The 25,722-nt window shown below is 42.0% G+C and overlaps 2 protein-coding genes and 2 long non-coding RNA genes across 15 annotated transcripts in view; 3 read left to right on the top strand and 1 right to left on the bottom strand.

Annotated features, from left to right (window-relative positions):
- EPB41L5 (erythrocyte membrane protein band 4.1 like 5) overlaps nt 1-7,393 on the top strand; it is a 55,035-nt gene extending 47,642 nt beyond the window's left edge. For 6 of the 9 annotated variants that reach the window (XM_053947711.1, XM_053947713.1, XM_053947707.1 and 3 more), the window contains 3 exons: nt 216-257; nt 662-789; nt 1,448-6,269. In XM_053947711.1, coding sequence (XP_053803686.1) covers nt 216-257; nt 662-789; nt 1,448-1,505 — 228 coding nt within the window. In that variant the 3' untranslated portion in view covers nt 1,506-6,269. Of the gene's footprint in view, nt 1-215; nt 258-661; nt 790-1,447; nt 6,270-6,460 lie in introns of those variants that run through there. The other 3 variants (XR_008431828.1, XR_008431829.1, XM_053947709.1) reach the window with 3 other exon arrangements.
- A 1,340-nt stretch (nt 7,394-8,733) lies between these two features.
- Nucleotides 8,734-23,899, bottom strand: LOC128790479 (leucine-zipper-like transcriptional regulator 1). Of its 4 annotated transcripts, none has more exons than XM_053947252.1 (10): nt 23,815-23,899; nt 23,155-23,262; nt 17,308-17,347; nt 16,316-16,571; nt 15,497-15,576; nt 14,646-14,724; nt 13,099-13,145; nt 12,201-12,321; nt 11,115-11,301; nt 8,734-10,776 (listed from the first exon to the last, which is right to left on the bottom strand). In XM_053947252.1, exons 4-10 carry the CDS (start codon nt 16,476-16,478, stop codon nt 10,110-10,112), a joined length of 1,344 nt encoding a protein of 447 aa, XP_053803227.1. In that variant the 5' UTR covers nt 16,479-16,571; nt 17,308-17,347; nt 23,155-23,262; nt 23,815-23,899; the 3' UTR covers nt 8,734-10,109. The 4 variants fall into 4 exon arrangements, with proteins under 4 accessions (XP_053803227.1, XP_053803228.1, XP_053803229.1 ...); XM_053947253.1 differs by lacking the exon at nt 23,815-23,899 and adding an exon at nt 21,246-21,340 and having other exon boundaries at nt 23,155-23,574; XM_053947254.1 differs by lacking the exons at nt 17,308-17,347; nt 23,815-23,899 and having other exon boundaries at nt 23,155-23,574.
- Nucleotides 10,879-13,633, top strand: LOC128790482 (uncharacterized). The gene is made up of 3 exons (XR_008431769.1): nt 10,879-11,060; nt 13,124-13,372; nt 13,551-13,633. It is a non-coding gene; the product is annotated as an uncharacterized LOC128790482 (long non-coding RNA).
- Nucleotides 13,837-20,570, top strand: LOC128790481 (uncharacterized). Its single transcript, XR_008431768.1, has 4 exons — nt 13,837-14,057; nt 14,907-15,028; nt 18,038-18,207; nt 19,655-20,570. It is a non-coding gene; the product is annotated as an uncharacterized LOC128790481 (long non-coding RNA).
- Nucleotides 23,900-25,722: the final 1,823 nt, after the last annotated feature.

Below are 25,722 nucleotides of genomic sequence, written 5' to 3' on the forward strand. Positions count from 1 at the left end.
GAGTGTCTGGCTCCGTGCTCAGTGGGTGCCACATCTCCACCTAATCACTAGCATGATTCAAAGGCTAACGAGGGGCAAATATCTCGGATTGTTTTGGGGGAGGTGTTGTTTTGGGAAGTATGCTGTTGCATCCCCGGACGCCGGCAGTATGCTATTTTGACAGTTTTCTCAACTACTTTCAACCTTTTAATTGAGCTTTTGTTTGCTTTTTGTAGGCGTCTTCTCAGCCCATTGTAACACCGAGGTGGATAGTGCCAGTGAGTTACTTGACAATTTCTTAAAGAAAAAAACGAAAGCTTTTGTCATGATTGAGAAACAGGAGTTCAAGTTAAATAATAAAATACAATAATTTTTAGTAGTTTGAAGGTCTGTAAATTAATGTACCAGACCAAAAATAAAGCAAACTAATTCAGCTGGAGTAAATCAGACAATATACCCTGTTAATAGTTAAACTTCATTTTTGCTGTATTGTACTGCAGGTAAATGCCATAAAATATCTTAAAGAATTTGTATTAGTAAAGCCCAGTCTGGAGTTTAATGAATCCTATTTTTGCCATTTATACATAAATTATATTGAAAAGTTAGCTTGTCTTGTCCTGGCTGGTGTTATAGATAGATAAAAACACTGTTTGAGTTTCTTGTTTCATTCTTCCCCATTCAGACAGGACTGATTTCCAACGGGCCTTTGGGAAATAATGTTGCCTTGTCTTTGAAGGCAGTGAAAGGCAGCACGGAGACCCTGATGTCCTCAGCTGGATTGACACCATCCCAGCAGGCACCCGAAGTGAGGTGAGGTCTTCTCAGCTCACTCCACAAGTGTGGGCACTCTAATTGCTTCCACTGACATAGTTACAGAGGCCACTGAGACACAGTGCCTTGTTTTGCTGTGCTAATAAACTGTAGCTCTGTCTCAGTTCATAGCATTTGAAGTATGACAAATAAACGGATGTGTGTATATTATAATTTTACTTCAATTTCTTTCCTTATCTGCTCACATGTTCTAATGCTAGACTAAAGTTATGGTACAGAAAAAAATTCTGAGAAATCTCTTTATAGTGTTTCAGTACCTGCCAGAGGATTAGTTGGTGTGGAGAGGGATGCCCCCCAGTTATTTCCAAGCTATAAGGATGTCAGAAAACCAAATTGGTAGAAGCCTTTTCCCTTGCTATTCCATTCTGCCATGCTGATGAGGCAGAATGATGACAGTGGCCATCGGGCCTTGCAGTGACCATCTTTAAAGAATGGCAGTGGTGCTGCTGCTGCACTGTTTAAATTTCATTCCGTTTGCTCTGCTGCAGTTGTCCATTAGAAAGGTTTGTTGGTCTCATTAAGTTACAAGGGGAACAGCCATGAATGCTCTTTGAAGCAATACTCCTCTCTTGTAATCCATCATGGCAGACCTTTTTGGAGGAGTGTATTTACAGAGCCTTTTTTTCCCCCCTTTTAGCCCAGTTACTGAGGATGCTACAATAAGAACAAAATGCTTACTCACCACTGAACTCTAGAAGAAGGAGTCTGTGAAACTGTCACCTTGTAAAAACTCAAATCTTCTAACATATTTCCATGGGATCCTACCAAAAGACTTGCTTGGGATCAAACTCGTGCTGAACAGGAGTCAGCCAGCCAGCTCGTTTGCCAGGATCCAGGAAGAGACTTTACATTTTTCACAATCTAACTGGAACTGCAGCCTGAACTGGGATATAAAACCACATGCACCAAAAGATCCATTTGGTCTTCTCCTTCAGGAGAAGTGAAATGTCACACTGGAGCTATTTCTGAACTGAGGAAAAGAAAACAGTTGTGTTCTGCTCGTGCTGGGTTAATTGTTCCTTACCCTGAGCTGGCTCTGGTGCTGGAAGGTGCTGTGGGCTGTGAGCTCTGGGCCCTGGTGGCTGTGGAATAACGAACGTCCAGGGATGAGGAGAACTCGCAGGGCCACCTCGTGGCCGTGCCCTGCACAGGGCTCTCCACGATGGTCACTGTCCCTCCCGTACAGCCAAGGACATTTTTCTTCTGTGTGATTATTCTCTCTGGTTTTCCTTCCTGTTACCAACACATACTCTCCTTTTTGGCCTTAACCTCCTTAATAATCCTTGCACACCCTATGATAGTACCTGGAAAGCAAGGAAATTTAGTCCATCAGTGACCAGCTATGTAGACTGGATTTGAGCTGCTGCTCACTGCAACCAGAAAAATGCAAATTACCTGCCAAACAGATTGTAGCATTAGCAGAATACATATTATACTGATAATTTCATTTCCTACATTATTCAAATACATGCATTTTAGACTAGAGATCTGTATGTTTTAAAAGCAGTGAAGGTGTGAGTGCAGCTTGCTTCAGGAACTGCTTATTGATTAGTATTGTTGTCTTCTAGGACTAGAAAGGAAACATTTTCTTGTTTCTCTTCATGCTGTTTCTGGGTGTTTCTTCCAGACGCTGTGCTTAAACAATACTAACCAGGTATTTTTGCAGCATGAGGATACAGCTAGATCAGTTTTTAACACCACTTTGAATCCTGTTCCAAGTGTCATCTAATTGTTGTATGTGGAACAAATAACAGAAAGACTAGGTGAAAATAGGAAAAAAGGATGAAAAATTCCTGTAAGCAATTCACTTCTCTGTAGAAGGAAGGTAAGAGCACATACTGCCCAGAGAGGTGAAGGTCCTTGGATGTCAGGTGAAGTTTGGGGTACCGTGGATACAGTTCAGAGATCATTTGAGCTCTGGGCAGTAATATCATCACATGGACCCTGGTGATATAGCCTGTGAAAAAAGTAATGCAGAGTCAGAGGGAGGAGAAACAAAGATGATTAATCCCACATCTAACAGGGAAGCACAGATGAAACAACTGTGATCTTTCTTTCTGAGGAAGAGGTTTGAACATGTGACTGGGGTTGGAGGGCATTTTCTGCATAGTGCTGCTGTTTGTAGATACATGCATGTGGGTCTTAGAAACAAACTTAAATGTGAAAATTGGTTCTGGATCCTGCATGCACAACTTCATTTCTGCCCATTGGCTGTGTGCACGTGCCTCAGTGTAAACAAAGGTTTGGACCAAACCACTATGGGTTGTGCAAGTAAGCTGGGCCCAGTGAGGCTGCTGCATTCACACCAAGGTGTTCAGGCTGCTGTTGCTCTCATGCTCTTTGCAAGATGCTGAATGCATGTTAAGGGAGAAGCCACATGAATTTTATGTGGCCCACTGCCACATCTCAAAACCCCTGAGGCCTTAAGAGAGGAATGTAGGGACCAGAGAAAGCTGTAGGACTGACTTACCAGTGACTCTGCAGGCAGTGATTTGCAGCCTTTGCCTCAAGAATTTGCCAGGATTTCAGGATTAGTGGCAGGTACTGCAGGTGCCTCTCCAGCCAGCAGCAGAGCAGCACACGGGTAGGTCCTGCTCCCGTGCTGCCGGATGAGCAGAGCCACTGCCCCAGCCAGGCACAGGATTCCTGCTCCCAGCCCTTGAGCTCTCTCATTGCTACTTCCAATTGAGTATTGGCTTTTTTTATACTTTTAAATCTCAGCCGTACTGCTTATTAAAACGTAGAAGATTCCTGATTTGAATATCAAGTGTCTTAGTCTGGATTAATAATGCAGTTGCCAGCAAAGTTCCTGCAGGAAAAGGGAAGCAATGGCTGCAACAGTCTGCTTTCTGCACAAAGCCAGGACTGTGTGTGGAAACTTGGCACTTGCTATTCATCTGTTTGCTCAGCAGCTGAGCTGGCATTCGCCAGCTACATGTGTTGGGTTTGTAAATAGACAGAATGCAGTAGCATTTTCTTAGGCATGTTTGATATTTGGCTCTTCCCGTTGGGTTCAGGAGCTCTGCGAACTGTCAGCTTGAATCCCTCCCAAAACTGGAATAACAGAAGTTTACAGTTTTCCAGCACTGCATGTTGAATACCATCCTTAGATTCTTCCTAAGCCATCACAGCAAATAACAAGTAAATAGTGTGTGGTGAGTGTGTCCCCTAAAATCTAAATGGATCCAAATAACCAACTGTTACTTCAGTGTGGTCAGGATAGCAGTGTTTGGAGGGAAATGTAATTACACACATGCACACATAGAGAAACTTCAGAGGGGCGAGGCTTTCCTCAATTTTCAGAGGACTAATATTTGAAATTTCACATAAAAATGCAAACATTTCAACTGGTAATTTGGGAACTTGCAATATCTAATAGATTTGGGGCTACAAACCCAACTCTTCCCAGCAAAATCTGATACTTGGAGCAATTATTCACTCAGCTTACATTGATGTAGCTTACTTATCTAACAAAATCACTGCTTATGTAGGGAGCCTGGTGAGACCAAGGTGACACAGGTTTGTGACCTGAACATCCTGCAGTTTGGCATCACTCTTCTGGTTTGCAGCTAGAAGTACTGTATTACAACATGACTGCCTAACAGGTAATATAGCATTCCTCATGACGTGCATTTTATCAAACACAAATAGGGATAATAGTTCCTACAGTTAGTGTTATAAAGTATCACTGAATGCCTGTGTGCTACTGAGATAAAAGGATTTTCCTACCACTGCTATACTATTGATTGAGTGGCTGTAGGGTCCAAGCATGTTCTTAAAGTCTAGTTTTTGGTATTTATTTAAAGAGATTTATAAATAAAGCTTTTGTGTGAATCTTGTGTCAGGATGTTGGCAGGTCTGCCAACCACTGAAAAGCTATAAGAGTTGACAGGAATGAATGCTAAGTGATTGGATCTGAAAGTAAAAGTGATTTTACTCCAGTCATATTCTGTGATTGGAGTAAAAGGTTTTATAGAAATCTTGGTGTTTATAATAACAGCATCCCTGCCCTTATCTCAGACTGATTAACCTGAGAGACATGCATTTCAGTCTCACCGATTTAAGACCATCAGAGTCTGCATGTGCTGTGTGCATTTACAGGCTTAGGAGATGGAGATTAAAATGTGGGAGTTGAGGCTTTCTTACACCAGAATTAAGGGAATCTCTTCTTTAGTTCAGTGGTAATAGAGGTTAATATTAGGTAAGTTATAGGACATAAATTACCTACTTTCCTGTTAATCAGTCATGGTTAATGAATTAGCTTGAATGTATTTGATTTTAAACTTAAATTTTTCTCATACTTTGTCAAAGACAGACAGCTATGTAAGACAATTTTGGACATTTTTTTGGACACAACTTTGGCAAGAAAATTTGCAGCCCTGTTAGAGCAGCTCAGGTGAGCAGTGCAGCTATGTGTGGGTCTCTGTACAAGTTGTTTGCAGTCCTTGCCTGCTTTCCCTTTGTCTGCACCCTGCTCCTTCCTTCTCATTTCATGAAGCAAAGACATATTGTTGGGATGAGCGTGTCCTTCACAAGCAGCACTGGATGTGTTTTTCACATTGTGAACATATTCTGGTACGACCCAAATCTACTGGTGAAGTGATAGCAGCTAGCAGCCAGCTAGCATTTAAAGCTCTATCTGGGCACATAATGTTTCTGAGTTTAGGAAGCTGTAGTATCTATATACATACATATATATATATGTAGCTGTTAGACACTGTAATGTCACAGCTTTCAAATGCAGCTGGACAATCATAACTTTTCAACCAAAAGATAGACAATATATACTAATGGCCTTTCAGTGACACAGGTGTGACCCGGGTGTGTTTGCTCCAGGTGTTGGCAGCATGGACAGGAGTGCAGGGCCCTCCCCACAGTGCCGTGGCTGAGGCAGAGCTGTGGTGGCTCCGGGCAGTGCTGGTGGGGATGCACAGCCCCAAAAAGCCAGGGCCCGGCTCGGTGTCACAAGTGGCTCCATGTTGCTGCTGGCCTGAGGAGCAGGCACTGCCAGCAGCGCTGCCACACTCACAGGGCCGGGAGCCACAGGATTCTCCTGCAGAATTCACCTCCTTTTGACTGCTTGGTTTGAGCACTCTGCTCCATAAACACACACACACTACCCTTACCTATATAACTGGACAAATTTATTTTTAAAGTATATAAGAATATTTTTTTAGCTAGATTTGTTTTGTTAAAGCCGCACTAACTACTGTATTTTTACTTTTTATATGTAAAGCTTGACAATAGCTCTCAATGTATAATTTATTTGTTGTTTTTTTTATAAAATGAAGTGCACCCTCTTGCTTCTGTTTCACAACACTGGTGACATGTGAACTGTCTTAGGCACTGCACTGAGATCTGTATTGAAACTGTACATGGGAACAAGTAGATCTGTAGTCCACTCAACCCAGTCTTGGAATGTTTATACTGTAGTTTTGTCTGAAATACACCATGTCAGTGCAAAAGTCTTGCAGAGTCATCTTTAAGCCCCCTGCATTACACCTGCACAGCACTAGGAGGTGGGTCAGCTGGGGCTTGGGGCACCAGGTTGCTGCTCCAAAATTAGCCTGTTGTCAGTTAAAGCTTAACTTAGGACAGCACCAAAGCTTGCAGGGAGATGTTAAAGAATTAAATGCCTTTTTTCCAACAGAGCTGAGATTGTCCAGGAGGACTGTCAGGTGTCCAGTGCCTTTGAAAACCAGTCCCGAGGTGTGTGCCCAGAAGGGGAGCCCGAGCTGCCCGGCGTGTTCCAGTGCAGGCCAGTTAACCGAGCACCCTCACTCTTGTCTGCAGCAAGGGACTGCGCTGTGTTCTCAAGTGCAGCAGCACTAATGACTGTTCAAAGGGAACTGTTTAGTCCCCAGCCCTGACATCGACTAAATGCTAAAGATGGCAGCAAAGGACAACTAAACCCTTTGAACATCTTTGTTTCTCAAAAACTGGAAAGTATCAAAAGGAAGAGAAATTACTCCATCCTAATGACTAAGCTCATAGGAGATAATTTCTCTGTGGCACAATTTGTTGTGTAGGTCAAACTGTGATCCCACTGATAAATCACTGAATTGTTCTTCAAATCCACTTACAACTCAAAACAATTAAACATTTAGGTTTTTCTATTATTAACTGAAAAAAAACCTTTGAATATCTGCATTTTAGAAAAAAATATTTCTGCCATTCATACATGTTAATGTTCAGAAATCAAATGTCAGTTAAAACAATGAGTTTGTTCAGCTGTTTAACGCTGATCAATTTGTTCCCTTATATACAATTTGTGATACAACAGCACATCTGATGTCTCAGATGAGGTTGCCAAGAATGCTGCATCCTTTTGCTTTTGTTCTATGGACTGAATTTCTGAGCGTATCAGATATGTGCAAGGTTCCCTGCTCTTCAGAGATACTCTATAAACAACCAACTTCAGTGGCAGCCCCTTCAGTCCCAGCCAAAAATGGTATGTTTTGGTTTGTTTCTAAATATTTGCCTCTAGCTGGAATAATTCCATTCATTAGTTCATGCAGGCCACCACCGAGCTTTCAGATGGCAGCAGCTTTTAGTCACTTGCTTGGGCCTGGGATGAATTCTTATTAACTGCTACAGGTACAGAGAAATAAAAGCACATCCACAAAGGCTCTTTTCTCCCTCTCTGAAAAGGTGCCTGCAGTGGGAAAAGAGGAGTAAGGTGCTCTGAGAACCCTTTTGGTGTAGCTGATAGCACCGGCTAAGGTTTGAAAGGGGATATGACCCAGGAAGTGTTACAGTGGTGTAAGCAAGGATTATGTCCCTAGGTCTGGACACTGGAGGGTACCTGAAATATGGGTTGTATGTGCGCTGAGTGGACTGAAGTGTCAGGCACTCCTGTGGGCATTTGTGGGATGCAGTCACTTCAATTCCCAGCACCCCTCCCTTCCAGCTTGAGCTCACCTTTGTTTTTTGAAGACCTGGGAATGGGCCACATGGGGAGAAAGAGCCTCCAGTGGCTTCAGCAAAGCTGCTGTAGCACAGAGCCCCACTTCAGGATCAGGGCTCTCTCCCCTTGCACAGTATTGCTGGGGCCAACTGTGGCTCAGCATCCTGCAAGCCAGCCCTGAGCCCCCATCCCTCCAGCCAGGCCTTTCCCGAGCCCCTGCTCCTCGTGTCCTGTACAGGGGCAGGGAACAGCGGGGCCCTTAGGGACAGCTCAAGAGGTTTGGCATCTCTTAGGTGACGGAGTGGGTGTGGTGCTGCCAGTGCTGGTGCCCCCACCTGACCTGGCACGCGGGCAGAGCTCAGGGGGAGGGAACAGGGGAGATGGGCTCGCTCCAAGCTGCTTTTTCCTGCCTATGCCAAGCCATTGCCTTTGGGCTGGCTTGTGTCCCGCCTGCGTTGGCTCCGAGTAAATGTTAAACCCTTCGTGGGGCTGCCAAAGGGAAGAGAGTTTGAGGGGGCAGGAAGAAAGGAATGGCAGAGGCTGGATGGCATTTTCCTGGGGCTCTTGCACATCCCCAGGATACTGCTACCTGCCAGGAGGCCTTTGCGTGACTTGGAAAAATCACGGTTTATTGTTGCCCTTTCCAGTTAAATTTCCTTCCCTTGTCAATCCTTGATAAAAGGCTGTATGTTACGGCAGCTCTCAGGATAAAGCCAAAACAGACATGTCAGTCAGCACGAGGAAAACAAGCTGCTGATTTAAGACTGCAGTGCTGACTACATGCTCGGCTCAGTCACTGTATTGATGTCCCTTCCAAACAAACCTCCTCAAACTGGGAAATTATTCTTCTCCTTGGAGAAATTCAAAGGATGGGCAGCCCTCGAAGCCAGCTGAAGTGCAGGGAAATTACTGGGGCTTGCAGAATCATGTAACTTGGTCAGAAAGGTAAGTTCTTTGTTCAATTAAAAAATACAAACACATATTTTAGACTCATAAAGGTGAACATGAGCACACAGTGATAGGAAATGGAGCAGGTTTTATTCACATGGCAGTGTACAATCCTCTTTGTTTCCAGGTGAGGGTCATGGATGGTCCAAGTAACTCTTAAGTAGCTTTTGCAAATCCGTGTATCATTTTCTTGTTGAATTCACGTGACAGTTACTTGTGAAGAGATGATGAAAGTATCTGTAAATATTCTTGAAATCTGTAAATTACTTGAAAGTCATTGTTCTATGAAACTTCTGAAAAGTGAACTTTCTGGAAGTTAGTATTTCCAAATATTTTGAAAAGTGAACTTTTCAACTATTTGGAAGCATTAACTTACACTTTCAGGTAATTTCAGATACCAGCAGCTCTTACAGACAGCTGATGTTCTGTCAGAAGGCCAGTATTTAGTAACTTCTATGGAAATAAATGCTTTGAACGCTGGACAATATTACCTTGCAAAACAAGCACTTTTTCTTTTCAGCGAAGAAAATCCATATATGAACTCAGAATTTACCACTACAGAGGGGAAATGTGTAACAAGTACTACATAGGGTGATAAAAGAGAGATGGGGTTGGAAAAGCAGAAATCTCTTTAGGGCTAAAACATGAGTTACCAGTCAAAACAGCCCATGCTTTGTGCCACTCTGTTAAGCTGTCCTCTTTCTGTTCCCTTCCCACCCTGCTGTAGGAAATCAAACCCTTTTGAGTCTGTGTTCAGTTATTAAAGCTAACACTCATTTGGCACATCCTTTGTTCTTACAGGTATAATGCCCTTCCTCTGGTCCTTGCTGATGATTTCCAGGGGGCACTCATTGTTTCACTTCCTCAAGGTTATATACAATCCTTGAATATCTTCTAGAATTGAGTTGCTGATTTGTCTGTTGGGTTCCTTTGTTGTAGGCCATCTCATGTTCCAAATATATTGTGCAAAGAAAATTCAAGAATATAAAATCTTTAAAATCTTAGAGAACATTCCTGTTAAGACTAATTGAATCCCTCAAATGTGACTGTATTTCTCTCTTATGTCCGTGCAAAACAAGCAAGCTTTGCCCCTGAAATGGCATGTTGTGGAGCCAGTATGGGTTAAGGCAGTTCTGATTTTCAAGGCAGCATTGGCCATTGCCAATTTGAAAGGGTATGAAGTGACCAGGAGAAAAGTAGCAAAAAGAGCAGCATTCCAACAAGCTCCTCTCAGAAATCACAACTTACATGCAAATTGTGACTTAAATATATGTCAGGTTTTGTTAACATTGTAAAAAAATCTGTTCGCAGCAAGTATGAGAAGGTTTAATTATTTTTTTTCCCCAGCGTGCTGATAGGAAGCTGAAGACAGTTGCAAGCAGTTGGTTTTCCACCTACTGCCACGGTGGTGGAAATTTATTCCTTCACTTTGCAAGCAAAGCAATCACAAGCAATCAAACTCCATTTGCCTGAAGGAGATCTCAGAGAAACTGGACAAAGGTTTGCCCCCGATGAGCAGCAGTGTGTTGGTACTGCTGATCTCGCCCCCCGTGGCCACACACCCACAGCTGGGTCTCTCCTCTTCACCCACAGCCTGAGCAGCAGCAAAAGCCTCTCCTGAACAGGCCAACAGATGGAGAGACTTGTCCTTAGACAAACAGCTCCTGTCTCTCTTTGGGCCTAGTCCTGCCTCTGAAGTGGTCTGGGAGGCAGGGAATTCTCCTGGCTCCAGGGGCAAGCTGAAGGTTTTCATTTCGATGGCATTGCTCCGCTCTATGGGCTGTGGGCGGAAGAAGCTGCAAAAGCCAGAGTGCCTCGGGATGGGCACCAGCTGGGCATGGTCCTTCTGCTCACTCTTGCAGTGGCTGGGGAATGTATCAGTGAAATCTGAGGTAGTTTGGAAATCCACACCAATTCCTAAGATGCAGTGATACATTTTAGGAGAAAAGTTTCCCTTTGTAGTACTACTAAGCTTCTTCCATGTCTGCGTATGGAAATTATACTTCCAGAGGTCATCATTAGGGCTGGAATTTGAAATCCCTCCACCAAAAATCAGCATAGAGTCTTTGCAGACTATTGAAGCGTGACCTACCACTGGAGGAGGTCCTTGGCTGAAAGTAAGAGAAACCAGCAGTTAAGGGGAGACCAAAAAGAAACTTAGCACTGATTTTAGCTTCTGTTTTCCTTTTGACTCAGAAGGATAACTGCTGAACAGCTGCATTGGGACATCAAAATTACACTGCTGACAGCTGCATCAACACCTTGCCAACAGCTCTCCCGAGCAAAGCCAACTGGAGGCCCAGGGATGGCAGCAGCACTGCATCCTGATCTGAACAATCCCTACAATTACCAAGAGGGCATTGTCTCCCTCTCCACCCGCACACAGTATCAAAGAGTAAGATTAATTCTCTTTCTCTGCTCTTTTAGTGTAACAAATAGAATAGTTTACCTTGTTCTGATGCTGGACCAGCTGCTGTATCCAAAGTCCCACCTCCACAAGTCCCTCTGTTCAGTGAGCCCCATCAGCCCCCCAAAGAGGTACATGGCTGTGTGATAAACCACTGCCGAGTGGCCGTGCCGCGCTCCGGGACCACTGCTGTGACAGGGGCTGGAGACGCACAACCACTTCCTTGTACCTGAAACAAAAACACTCATTTATAGGTGGATCAAATTTACCCTATTTGAGAGAGGATTTACTTCTTGCAGGAGGTAACTATTCAGTTGGAGAATAAGGGTTTCCAGTCTAAGCTTATTATGAGTTAACAGTTTAAATTCTGACACTGAAATAGTGCATTTAAAAAAATCAGTTTTGAAATAAACTTTTAATGAAAATGTCAGATGCTGTGTGACAGATGCCATGGAAATTTTATTTACAGAGCAGTTTTTCCTTCAGCTTTGTCACTTCATTGACTCTGACACAGAAAGATACTTTCCTGGCTGTTAGAGGGAAAAACTCAGTCAACAAAAATTTTAATTCACTAATGTCTCTGCTTATTCTCCCTGTGAGGGAAGGAAGGATGAGATAAAACCATCATTTGTTTCAAAATAGTGACAGAATGGCCATCAGGTAACAAGTTATGTGTTTAGGGAATGGCTGGGAATCATCTCGTTTACAATAATCAGACTGGTAATGAATATGCTAATAAACTGTCTCCTGTCAGGTTTGACTCCCCGTGGTCAGTTGGAGACTTGAGATCAAAAGATGGCATTAATAGGCTGAAATCAGGGTCCCTGCTGGATCTGAAAGTTTTTAGTAATCCTTGAAGAATTTTAGTGAGTAGTAAACAAACATTCTCCCTGATTTTCAGCTGTAAAACTGGCAAATACTGTAAAATGTATTCCACTGGAATAGTCTAATTAATTTCAGCAAGCAATTAACTGAACTGACAGATTTTATCTCTAAATGTTGTCGAAAAGAAGCCAAAACTAACTTAGAGCATTTCTACTGACAAGAATTTTCTTAGCAGAGCAAGCTCTCCTGCTGCAGTTGTTGTTTTACACTGGACCAAAACCTTATCCTTCTTTTTTAACTTACCAAAATGGAATTCCCAAAACTCCTGAGAAATGCCTTTGATGCCAAAGTATCCCCCATAGATGTACATGCTGGAATGGTACACGACTGCACTGTGACCTTTTCTGTTAGCCGGTGCAGAGCTCTAGAGCAGTTCAAAAATAAGACAAAAACCTATAGAGTCATATCAGCAGCAATGTCTGTCTTGGAAATACACTTTTTTTTTTTCCCCCACAAATGACCCTGCAGTCCCAAACTTTCCCTTGACTCCTCTATCAAGCAAAGGTAACCAGAGTGGTCACTGGTTACAACTGTGTCACATCTTAAAAAAAATAAATTTGGGTGTAATTTCAAGGTATAGAAGCATTGTGATGATGAAGTTTTAGTAGCAAAAAAATGAGTGATTCTTAATGTGTAGTGATACAAAATCAATCTCAATAGACCAAGCCATAAGTGCTTCCACTCAGGTTTCAATTAGTAGTGGCAGTAACTTGGTAAGTCCACGTGTTCACACTGAAGAATTGAAAAATGCTGCAGCACTTCACGTTCCAAAACGTATTAGCATGGCTGCCAATCTGTTTTCACAACCCTACTTTTAAAAGCACAGGCTTCACGTATGGTTGCAATATTCCATTTAAAATTAGTTTTCTTGATAAGTATTTCAGAAAAACAGAAGCAGCAGCAGAGGAAAGGATTTAACTTCTTATATAGGACTTAAAATTTAAGAGCAGTATTTTTAAACACTGTTTTGAAGAAGGAAAAAGCCTTAAGTTATTGAAAGTGCAAAGAAATAAAGTACAGCCACATGTCTCTGAAGAGATGAGATTGGAACTGTTTGGGGGAACATATTTCAAAGCAATCTGTTTAATCAACAAAGCAACAGGCATTTGATTCACACATTCCCCACTTCCTGGCTCCTTACCTCCGTCTCTGCTGGTTCGTTGCAGCTCTGTGTCCATCTTGCGGAATCTGGGGGATTGAGTTAATAAAGCGCAGTTTAGATCCCGCACCACAAGAGGACACTCCTCCCACAGTAATTGTTCAAACTACACAGCTCATTTTCAAGGAAGTCGCGTCCTGGTGTTTTCTACTGACAAGGCTGAAGAAATCCCGCTAAGACAGCAGCACCGAGAGACTTGCAGGAGACACAGCTTGAACCGTTTTCCTCTGTCCTTATCTGATACAGAATTACACAGGTACCACACTGTATTCCTGTTTCCTAAAGCAAAATTTCATAATGCAGAAGTAACCTGTGATTTTCATCATTTTCTAAACTTGTAGGAATCCCAAATTTCCCTATGGATGTATGACTCCTTCTGCTTACCACATACACCTTATTATGGCAGACTTATTCCTTCTTGTTCTTTTTCATAGGTCCCTTAAATAACCCTCAAATAAAAGCCACCAATCACAGATCTGAGATCACTGTGAAGGAGACTAAATATCAGATAACCCAGCACAGAGGTACAACGAGAAATCAGCGCAGGCTTGCATTACTTAAAGCTATTCTTGCCAAAAGATTTAAAATAATAACTATGAAACAGCTAGACACACTACCAATGTTGAATAACTCATTTCCAATTTCCACTGGTAAGTACTGTGAGTAATAAGATGCTTTCTCCTTTAAAATATGTTCTGAGGCTTTTCTTTCTTCCAGCAGGTTATCTCAGACAACTGATGGAAAACACAGAGGAAGGATTGAAAAAACTCCATTGACTTAAAGTTACATCATGAAGTAGCAAAAGAAGCCAGTAAACTTAAATCTTGGTCTGGACACAAGATTTATTGGCTCAAAAAGAACTGAGCTTCTCTCTCCCCTCCCAGTCTGACATCAAAATAACAGTACTACTGTACACAGGATTTCCAAAGGGCAAATCCAAGGTGTATAACATTGGTATTAAATTCAAATGCTCCTCTGTTTTTATTAGAATATACACTTAAGAGATCCCAAATGTTTGTTCTTAGAAGAAAAAAAAATCCATGTTATAAAATGTTGATGTTAATTTCCCACCTTATTTAATAATTGATTTCTCTTGCTCTAGCTTATGTGTTTCTTCAGTAAAAGTACAAATGAGATATACTTTACTGATCTAATTTCTTCTATAAGAGCTTTGTTTCTAAAATATATGTGGCATAAAAATAAAAATTAAATAATACATGAATTATCAGGTCTTATGATAAACTAGTAAACTTAAGAAGGAGAGAAGGAGGAATGGAAATTCTGAGATCTTAAAATACATAAAATTTTCCCATAAAATCCTCTCTAATTGAAATAAGAGCAGCATCTCTGATAGCTTAACAGCCTAATTTTGAGAGGAAAATATGCACACAGTTTTACACACACTACTTGTTATAAAATTTAGGGAAGGCTGTGTTACAAGCAGCAGAAAACAGTTTGGTTCTCATTATTTATTACTGCCTATGAACTTGGAATGTCCCATGGAAAAGACCGGCTATTGTGTATCATACCAATGTCATATATCCAGAGAGGAGTTTTTGCTTGTGTGAAAGCAGAATCCACCATCCCACCAAATATATACAGGCTGCCCTGCAAAATGCACAAATATTTGTCACTTACAGGAAGGCTCACAACATGAAAATAATTTTGAAAACAACTCTTAAATGCAAAGGTTGCTATCAGCAAAATATAGTCAACAGTATGATGATATTTTAACAATTAATCCCAAAAAGCCACCAACTTTTAATTATTCTCTCTTTATTTTCTCCCAGTGGGAAGCCCTGAAGAACATTCTGCTGTTTAATGGGGACAGTATTTCAGAACTGCTCGTTCCTTGTCAGCCTGGGGCAGTTTCAGCACTGGGAATCTGGAGCTCTCTTGAGGCATTGCTCAGGTATATTGGATTATGCATGTTTAGGGAAATGTTTCACTGAGTGGTAGCTCTTGATATCCTAAATTCTGTCTTCCTCTCACAGGCAGTGCTGTAATTCTTACTTTGCTTTACTCCCCCGTCCCTCTTCTGCGCAAGTTCTGCAGTGAATGTTTTTATGCCATAGCTGATCATGTAAATGAATTCAGAGCAACTGTTACAACTGCACAGATAAGTCAGAGAAAGTGCTGCCAGTCTTTATCTGGTATTACTGCTACTTATTGAGCACTGACTGAGGAAACCAGAGGGCTGCTGCAGAGCTGAATTACTGTCACTCTGTTCAGAAAGATTTCCAAACATTGGTTTGAACTACAACAACACAAAAATGCTTTCTGGGCATAGTATTTCAGTACATAATAACCTGTGGCATTTTTTTTGCACTGGTAGGAAATAAAATGTCAGGATATGGACAATATAATCCTGGTCTACTACCTTATAAGCCACCATTGAATGTTCTTCCAATTCTTCTGGACCATCTCTTGAGCAATCCAACATTTCCCATTCATTTTTCACTATAAACCAAAGCTAAAGTTAAGACAGTGGTGCACTCAACATATAAACAGCAGGGAAAAGGTGAAAAGGTGGGCTTTAAGTGTGGCTGTGCTGCTTAAAATGAAGCATTTTGTCATCTTTCCTCTGTTAGAAATTAAATACATGCATTTTTCTATTTAGCAAATTTAAATATAATAGTAATAGTTACATTTAAATATAATAATTGTTACTGCTTTTACTTTAATTGTTGTCTACGTCAAATCTGTACAATTCCATGAGCAAGAACCCCTGCACAATTCTGTTTTATTCCAGTAACAACTGAACAGGGAAAACCATACATCAAGTCAAAAAATAAAAAGTCTTATATTTGATAGTGCATTGATACTACAAACCTACAAGGTATTTTATTCATATGTTCCCTTTGTGCACAGCATGAACTATTGCTGTGTTAAGAGAGTCAGGAAAGCTCACTGATATCCCTTGCTAGAACCAGGATACTTTAAATGACTCAGTATTTCTGATCGAGGAAAAAAACCCCAAAAACAAAAGGAACTGAACTGAAATCAAAACTTTGTGGGACATTTGCAAGAGGAGCAAACACCCCCCATATGCCCAATGAACAAAAAGCAGTTTATCCAGCCCTGTGATGGAAAGACTTTAAATGAGGATAATCTGTTAAGTACAGAGCATCCTCAATTTCACGATGACTGGATGTAGAATCGCTTTAATCCTGACCTACAAGAGAAGGGGCCAGCTCACCTGTGTGGTATCTCCAAAAGTCCCTCAGCGTGGTGCTGCCATGGCCTCCGTAGAGATAAACAAAGCCTCTGCAAACAGCACAGGCGTGTTTGTATCGGTCACAGGGACGCGGCTGCTGCGCCTCGGCCGCTTCCCATGCACCGCGGCCAGCTCTTCCCTTCATGCTGATAACCAGGATCTTATCCAAGAATCAACTCACAAAGGGCTGCCATGTCAGAGCAGGGTCCCAAAATATCAGGGCTAAACCCTGTTTGGTCTGCAAAAAGACAAAAACGGAAAAAAGAAAAGTCTCCACCTTACGATAAAATGTTCCTGTGTTTTCTTTTCAATCCCCTCAAAAGCAACATTGGACAACTCTGTCCATCTGTGATAACACACTAACTTGAGTAAAGCACCTGAAATTCTGACTCAGATTCCTGTACCAGTGAGGCTGGGACAGGAGCATTCCTGGAGCTGAAAGTTTTCCAAGGAATATCAGTAAACTGAAATCAGTGAAGCTCCAACACAATACATTTACAATACCAAGGCTTGGTCTTTTTGCACAACTAAAAGAGTACTTTAGACAAACCAGTACTAAAAATAACTTTGGAAAGAGTGAATATTACAGCTGGAAGTAATGCATTAGCAGTTGTCCAGAATTTGTTTAGACTTTTATCTGTAAACCTGCTGAAATGACGATGCATCTGGAAAAAAATGACACCAGCCCTTCCCATGCCACAAGATGTCACTGTGTTCTGTGAAGACGTAAGTACCAGAAAGAAATTCTATTAATCCTCTTCAAAACAGTGGCTTATTTTAACACAGCACAACCCAACCCCCCCCCCCCCCCCCAGCATTAGACCAGATTTTGGAATTTGTGTTGATAATGTGTCTGAGGTGGCACATCACCAAATGAAGTGACAAAGTCTCCCAGTTCCAAGACTTTCCAGTGGGAGCCAAATTCAGCTGCATTGAGGACCCAGGATGGAAATCAATAAGGAAGAGTCATTTACCTAACAGTAATATGTAAGTCCAGGGCAAGCTGCACTTAACCTGAGGAAGAACAAAGATTACAGTAAAACAAGCTAGATAAAAAAGCTAGTTATTAATATGAAATTATTGTACCTAACTTAATTTATCATCCATTAATCTTTAAAATTTACCCTTTTTAAGACTGGAATATATTCAGTGACAAAGAGATGCTAGAGAATCTCTTGCAGCATATTCAGGCAAGATTAACTACTTCAATTTTGTTGTTTTGGTTTTTTCTATGCAAACCAGTATTATAAGCTATTACTGTAGAAACTGAATTATATTCTTTGTATGTTTTCTCTGAAGGAATGCAAAGATGGGTGGCACTTACTAAAGGTGCATTTCTCATGTCCAGTGGAATTAGCAGATATGAAGTAATGATACATTATAGGTGTGTAAGTCCATAATGCTTTCTGGCATCCCATTGAAAAGGGAAAAGCAGCTGAAGGCATGAAACAGGGATTATCTCCCTAACTCTGCCAAGCTTCTGAGCAACCACAGCCAAATCATTCACTTCCAAAACTAAAACTAAATGGGGACAGTCACTTCCTTAGTACAACACTTCAAATTTGCTGATGCAGTGCAGTGTAACAGTGCCAAGGTATTACTGCTATTGATGTCATTAACTCTGAAAAGGGTGATAGGTTACTAATACTTTACAAAAGTAAAACAGGCTTGTCCCCTTGCTGTTTTTTTTTTTCTTTTTCTCAGTGATAAAGCTGGTTATTCTTCTTCCTACATATTTCTGCTTGTTTATCTTCCTCCAAGCCTTGCCTCCTGTTGTACAAACATTCAGAGATGATGACAGCCCTGATTTCATATAAGAGATTAGCAACAAAGTCCGGTCCAGCTGTTATCTAGCCCAGCTGAACTCTTGCAAGGTAGGCGAGCAGGATGGGATAACAAAAGGCCAAGTGTGGATGAACTGAATGGGTGTCACCTCCCAGTCACACCTTTTCAGCATTGGCTGGCCCCTGTGAATCTTGGCCATTTACTCTCAGCTGAAGCATTCTTGGAAGCAGACCTACAATCTCTAACAATCAGTTAACTGCTCCACTCCAGAGTTGGGGAAAAAACCTCACCAAGTTAATAATGAATCTTGCCTTTCATTGTTGGTATTTTAAATTGCAAACTTCACTCCTGGATTGCCTGTCTACAGAACCCAACCCACCAAAGTTCGTCTACTGTCAACCTTAGCAGTCCCATTTCCACAGAAAAGCTGTTCCTCTTCTGAGAACAATGTCACTGAGCCTTGTCCTCTGTGTCCTGCACCATTGACCTCAGTTTCAACTTGATACAATATCAGTTATCCAACAGGAAGCTCTGACTTCAGAAAAAAAATTCAAGAAGACAACTCTGAACATTTTTATTCAACTTCTTTTTTTTTTTCCAAAAACAGCTGTAGCACACACAAAATTGTCTGCTGCTCTCCAAAATCTTCTGCCATTCCATTCTAAAAATAGCTCCTGTGCAATCAATCCCAATTGTTAAAGGGCTGGAGGAGCTGAGTCGAGGGCCTGGAGAGCTGCAATTAATGCAGTAGCTATAGCACTGAGTATGTATCAATTAATGGCACCCCACTACTGTTTCATAATACAAATAATTCAGGAAATGTAGCAAGACAGGAATTATTTCAGGAAATGTAGTTTATATGTTCATTATATAATGATTTATATTTTTGATAGATGTGGTTTATCGTACAAATGATTTATTTATTTAAAGTATTGCTTAAATAGATCTTCATTACAGCTTTTTTCTATCTCGGCCTCTTGATTCATTTCCATCTGTTTTCAATACACTCAGAAAAGTTTCATTTTTAAAATGATCAAGCTTTTTGGAATGTAATGAGATATGAAACCACTCATATGGGGAGGGGCCCAAGTAGGAAATCTTGTTCTGTTTTGGGGCCTTTTTGTTAATGACCCAGTTTTCTGAACTCAAGTCTTGAACCTTTCCAGGCAGAACACTGCATTTTTTTCACTAGGCAACTTGATGTTTTACTGCTTTTCAAAAATAATAACAGATCTTCTCATTTGTACTTATCCTAGAAACCTTGGCTCTAGAGGTGGTTTTATTGTAAGTCTTGTTCTAATGGGACTGCCTGCATGAATGAGGAAACTCTGGAGACTTGCAAGGCTCTTACAAAGTTTTAGAAACAAACAAACCCAACTTGTTTAGAATAGGGAAAAAGGCTTTTTTTCAGTATATCATGTTTACTTGCAATGCTTCACTATGTGTGATAAATTTAGTATCCTCTGATTTGCAATTTTATTTTTTCCTAAACTCAAGATAAACCTGAACTGTTTCCCTGGTGGGTTGTCTTTTCAGAGATGCTCAGCTTCAGAGTTCCAACCTGAAAATGTGACTGGCTCTAGGACTGTTGGGTGTCTGTGACAGCTCAGTATTAATGGCATTCTGTACTGAAATAAGGGCCTGGCTTTGCCACGTGTTGTAAGGCATGCAATTACCACATGACTGAGCTTACAAGAACAGGAGTCAAGACAAAAGGAAGGGAGCAGAAAGAGGTATTGCTTCTACTGAGAAGAGAAGCTGAAGGACAGAAAGAGGGTTTGTAAAATGACAAATCAAAGCAGAAGACATGGCTCCATCCTGATTTCAGGGTTCAGAAGAAAGACAGGTACTTTCAAGTAAAACAATAACAACCCTGTTGTCTGAATAAAGCTTAGAGCAGACATACTAAAACCTGACAGAAAAACTGAGAGGCTTTTATTTGATTAACTCTTAGTTGAATTTTAACACGTTTAGGGCAGTATTTGTAAATATGATCACTGCTTTATCTCAGTGCTTCAAAATGCTTTTTGACATGAACAGGTATTTTAAAGGGGGCAACTCTTCTGAAACAGCATATATTACAGTCTCTGTATGTAACTGCTCCTTCTGGAGAGAGCAGTGCCACAGCACTGAGGGCACTGGCACCATCACTGCACAGCAGAGGAGAACATCATCGGTCTCTCCCAGAGAAAAGCTCACTGCCTGTTTCTGGAGCTCTGCAGGCAAGATATTGCTTTTTTTTAATTCAGATCACATTAATATTAAAGCTTTAATTTTAGAAGTTCATAATACATTTATGTTTGTGTATCATTCCAAAATTAATATTTGCAAATTGACATTATTAATATATTGTCTTTTGTTTTTTTCTAGAAGCTTTCACCCAGAAATGAAAATCCTTTAGTCATTAGTGTTTTGTAGCACTATTTCATCTCTGTTACAAAGTGAACTCTTAAGTAGTAATAAATTAACTTATTAAATAAAAATATATGCAATTGTATTTCCTATATGTTAGGTATATATCTTATTTTTAAGTAAACAAATACAAAAATACAAACTTGGTTTAGAATAATACAGTAAATATTTCATCTATTTCCCAAACATGGTGGAGGAGGAAGTATCTGGAAAAAAGAAATTCAGTATTTTAAATATTTATGGAGTTGTTACATTTTTATATACACTTCTAGCATATGAATCAGGGAATTGCCTTTTCTACTGTATTTAAATATGTTTTATGGTAAGATGAAAGTGCATACATATTTGCCACCTTAGTTTCCTTAGTAGATTAAAATTTCATTTGCTGGAGATTTTTTGTTTGGTTTTTGTTTGCTAGTTATTTGATAGTTTTTTTTTTTTTTAAGAATGGGCTTTTTTATAAAATAAAAATTAGAATATATAGTTTTGATTAGTGGATCTCCCCAGGTAATCTGTCATTTAACTGCATCTCAATTTTGAATGAAGTTTCTGAGAAAGAACTTCCCTAAATACACATCCATGGGTGGCACAAGTATAGCATTTATGGGTATATAAATCCAGGGTAGCAGCCATGTCTGATCAAAAGTTTATACTCATAATCAATGTGTGCATAGGTTTTATTTATTTATGGTCCTTAATATAATAGGATATTTACCTCAGGAACCTAATCTGCTTTTCAAATCTTCTTTAGGGTCCTGTTGGTGACTCCACCTATAGGCAGAACTCAGTCTCTGGTTGTGGTCTCAGCACCTAAATGGAATGGGCACCCTGACTGTGGAAGTGTTGCTGCAGCAGGGCAGCTCTTCAGCAATTACCCAAGACAAACAGGTGATTTTGCATCTTCTAGGTATGACAGAGGGAGGAAATACAGTTCCTGGTCCTCAGACTTTATGAGAAATGAGAAATTCCCACCATGTTCTCAGGGCAGTCTTAAGATGTATTTGGCCTTTTAGCCTTTCCTTGGAAGTAATTTGTACTGTCACCACTGGAGCAGGTCATTTCAATGCACAGGTCATCACCCTTCCCCCAGAAATTGCAGTTCTCAGTGTTCCTAGAAGGAATCATTTGGGGATTTCACAAAAACTAACTAGCTGGATTCTTTCAAGATACAGTAGGCAGGTGCCCTGGAGATGGAATGTAATAAATCTGTCCTTAGGTGTGACTGAATGCATCTTCTTGACAGCTTGTGACCTGCTGCTGAAGTAACTTCAGAATACTTTATTTCCTAAGGGAGACTCTGCTCACACTAATTCACAAAATTTTCTAGGTTAGGAAGAAAGACTCTGGTTGACAAAGGAGTCAGTGGCTGCTCAGCCTGACTACTCTCCTCAGGCACAAATTAAGGGACTAGAGTATATGCCTGACAGCTGAGAGTATAGCAGTGAAAAACTATTATCTTCCATTAAAAACAAAAAGTCGGCATTGAATTTTACTTGGTTGTTCTTTATATCTCCTGACTGAGGAAAAGAAGCATCTAATAAAACACTCAGTCACACTTAAAACATAATGCCACACTTCATGGAAGAGAGACAATGTGTTTTTCTTGTCCTGTGACATTTTGCCCTCAGAGAAATATGCAGCAATGAGCTAGAGAAGACATACAAGGTTATGAGAATAGCAGAAACTGTAGCTTGAAGAAATATGAAAAAGGAGAGGGCATTTGGCAATCAGAAAAATAAAAAGTTCCAGCTGGCAGACACTAAAACATCCATATATACTGTTAGAATCAGTATGAATTTAGATTATTCTGTACGGGAGAAGTCATGAGAGACTTGTGTGAGAAAAACTCAGATGGCACAACTGGAATGACTGTCAGTCATGACTGGAGAAAAAACTCAGTACAAAAAGATCTTTTATAGGGAGATGAATTTATACCATCAGGTGGAAAGATGGTTGCATAAAATCATGATATAATTGCATACTGAAATGGATTGCATAGAGAAGAATAGCTGCATTTTAGTCTGGCAAGGAAAACAAAGGTGTCAGCTGACAAACAGTAATAATAACTGTGATGGTTCACTATAACCTTGATGCCAACAGTTACTGGGCTGCACCATCAAATGGAAAAAAAAAACCAAACCCACATCATTGCAGTATATAAAAGAGACAGAAAGCATATGAGTAACTTTAGACATACACGTTGTCGCTCCAAATTCAAATAGAATTACTCATGTGAATAAAACCAGTGATATGCATGAGCCTGCACAATGTAGCCTAGATACCAGAGCAAAAGAAGGACCAACTCTTTTGTCAGAAGCCTGAAAAAATGTTTTCCAAGCTGTTTTCATATTCAGACTCCAAATGACAGGGTCCATTTTGGACTGGAGTCCAGCCTTCTGAAAAATTCTCACTCCCAGCTGACATGGTCCAGTATTCATCCCAAGCCAGATGCACTTTGGCTTGGGTTTTGGATGGTTGCATTTCTTTGTTTGTCTTTTGCTCGACAGAAGGCATTTTGTGCTTTATGCTCTTTGACTGTGGAAAAGGGAATGAGCAAAAAGAGGGTGGTGAATCTCCTAAACTGGAAGCAGGCAGCAAGAGCTCTGGCAATTCCTACCACAGACCTCCTGCGCAGCATCGCGGAAGCGGCAGGTCCCTGTCCCCAGCGGTCTCCTGGCTGCTGAGCGCTGACGGCGCTTCCTTCCTTTTACGCGCTTTGTTTCTTTTCGTACCTTTTGAGTGAAAGCGACTTTGTGCACAGCTGCACACAGCCCCGCTGTCCAGCAGCACTGCGGTGTGCACGGCCAGGCTGTGCCGGTGTTTGCTGGGCGTCCACGAGCGCTGCGCAGTGCCCTCCCCGCCTTCCCTCAGCGCCCCTTCTCCCCCTGGAGCTCGGGCGCTGCTCCTCGGCGGGCCCCGGGCTGGCCTTGGCTGCTGCAGGTGCCCCCGCTGGCGGGCAGGCCTCAGCGCCCTCTCCTCTAATTCCCACCACGGCTGGGCTTGTCCCCACCCAGAGGGAAGAAGGAAAAGAAAAGAGGGGAAAGCACTCTCGTAAGCCGGCATGTGTCAGGGGTGCAACAAGCCCGGCCGCGCCCGCTGCCGCCCCTCGGGCCCGCCCCAGGCACCCCGCCCCAGGCACGGAGCCCAGCGGGGCGGCAGGGAGCTCCCCGGCCGCAGCAGCGGGCGGGAGCAGCGCGCCCGTCCCGCACGGCCGGCAGCCCGCGGCAGCCGCCCCCGCGTCCCGGGGGCAGCAGCCGAGCGCCCCCGCCCTCCCCCGGCCTTACCCTCCCCTCCCCTGCCGCGGGCGGCGGGGCCGGCGGCGAGCCCGGGGTGGGCGGAGGCGCGGCCGCTGCCCGGAGCCTGCGCGGCGCCGCCGGGGCCGCTCGGGGCCGCTCGCCCCGCGGATGGGGATGCGTTCGGGGCCGAGCGGGCGGGCTCCGGGTTCTGTCCGTGTCCCTGCGGCCGGGGCACGGCCGGAGCGGCGCCGCGGCGGGGAGGCTGAGCCGAGGATGCGCGGGGTGCTGCGGGCTGTGTTCCTTGCGGGAGGAACGTCTCGTAGTCGTTATTTGCCCTCTTAGTCATGTGGAAAGTGCAAAAATCTCGTTTCTGGCCTGAACGTAGCCAGAAACAAACATCTCTATAACTTTGGGGTTTTTTGTTTTTTTTTTTTTTTTTTTTTTTTTTTTTTTTTTTTTTTTTTTTTTTTTTTCTGTGGTAGCGGCGGTGGGAAGGGGGAGGACGGAGAGCGGTGTTTGTTGGCGTGCTCCGTTTCAAGCCGTTTCAAATCAGGGTTTAGCCCAAAGATCCCTTTGCACGCTTTTCAGTGAGCCGCAGCCCCAGCGCTTGCTTGGACTTGTGTCCTTGGCTTTCCGTTCGCCTGCCACCGGCTCGTTTTTTTGCCTGTTCCTCGTTTACAGCTACATAAGGCTTCAGAAAACAGGAATGAAACTCCCCCACCCACACGTGCATCTATTTTCCGTGCTGACATATTTCCCTGCTTTGAGGCGGAGGCTAAAGCTTTCCCCCTAGTATTGTTCCTAAAAAAAGAACTACTTGAGTAGCTGCAAGTGAAGGCCAACAGATAGACCAGTCCATAGCAATGCAAAGCATATGGTTTGGACTATATAAATAATGCAAATTCATTTTATTTTAATATATTATGTATAATATATCCGACTGTAGTAGTGATGTGTGCTTCTGAATTTTGTCATTCTAGAACTCAAGTGTTATTGAGAGGCCAGTCCAGAGCTACAGTGCAGCAATTTCTCCAATCTTAATTGTGTTCTCCTAGAAATTAAAAAAACACCAACAACCCAACAACAAAACCCAAGCCCCAAACCAAACCCACACATATTTCATAAAAAGAACTCTGAGATCATTAGCTAACATTTGGAAGTCCCTCAAATTAACATGCGTGAAGGACTGTGGCCAAACTCCCACTGGCTCCCATAAAAGCAGTAATCAGTCCTTCAAGTAAGATTCTCCACAAAATAACACCCAGAAGCCCCTGCAGAAAGGATTGCCAATCTCACCATCTGACTAGATTAAAAACAGCAGTAACAATGTGATAATTGACAGAAGAAACTTCCCTGACAAGGAATGAATCAGTGTTTATTTTTAGCCTTTCCCCCAAAACACTTTATTTAAATGAAAGATTAGCTAATTATTTCCGTCGTTGTATTGTCCACACTAGAAACAGGAGGTGGCAGATCTGCACTTTTCTTTGGCTCTTCCTTTGAGGTCTGCACCCTGGAAGGGTGAGATTTTGCCAGTTGTCTTTTCATTTTCAGTCTGATCAAATATGAACAGTATGATGGTTTCACTGAATTTAGACACCCCCCCCCCCCATCTTTTTTTTTTTTTTTTTTTTCCTGAGTAGAAAGCCCCAGCAAAGGTGCCAGAAAATGTAAATTGTGATTGTGGCTGTATCCCACCTTTGCTCCAAGCTTCTCTTGCCAGCAAGTCATTAATCCTGTTCCTGCAACTGCTCACTGCAGCCTTTTGCACTGACAGAGCACTTGCATTCCAAGAAGATAATTTCCTTTCTCTGTGTACAGGAGCCAGCAGTAAAATTTTATCTAGGAGAAAGCAGCTTACCTAAGAAAAGGCTAGCAAAAATATTTGTTCTGTTTTATTGGAGAAATGTGAGGAAACTGTATCGATCCCATAGATACTAAGTAATATCTGTGTTT

The sequence above is a fragment of the Vidua chalybeata genome, chromosome 7 (assembly GCF_026979565.1).
Source record: "Vidua chalybeata isolate OUT-0048 chromosome 7, bVidCha1 merged haplotype, whole genome shotgun sequence".
Lineage (NCBI taxonomy): Eukaryota > Metazoa > Chordata > Aves > Passeriformes > Viduidae > Vidua > Vidua chalybeata.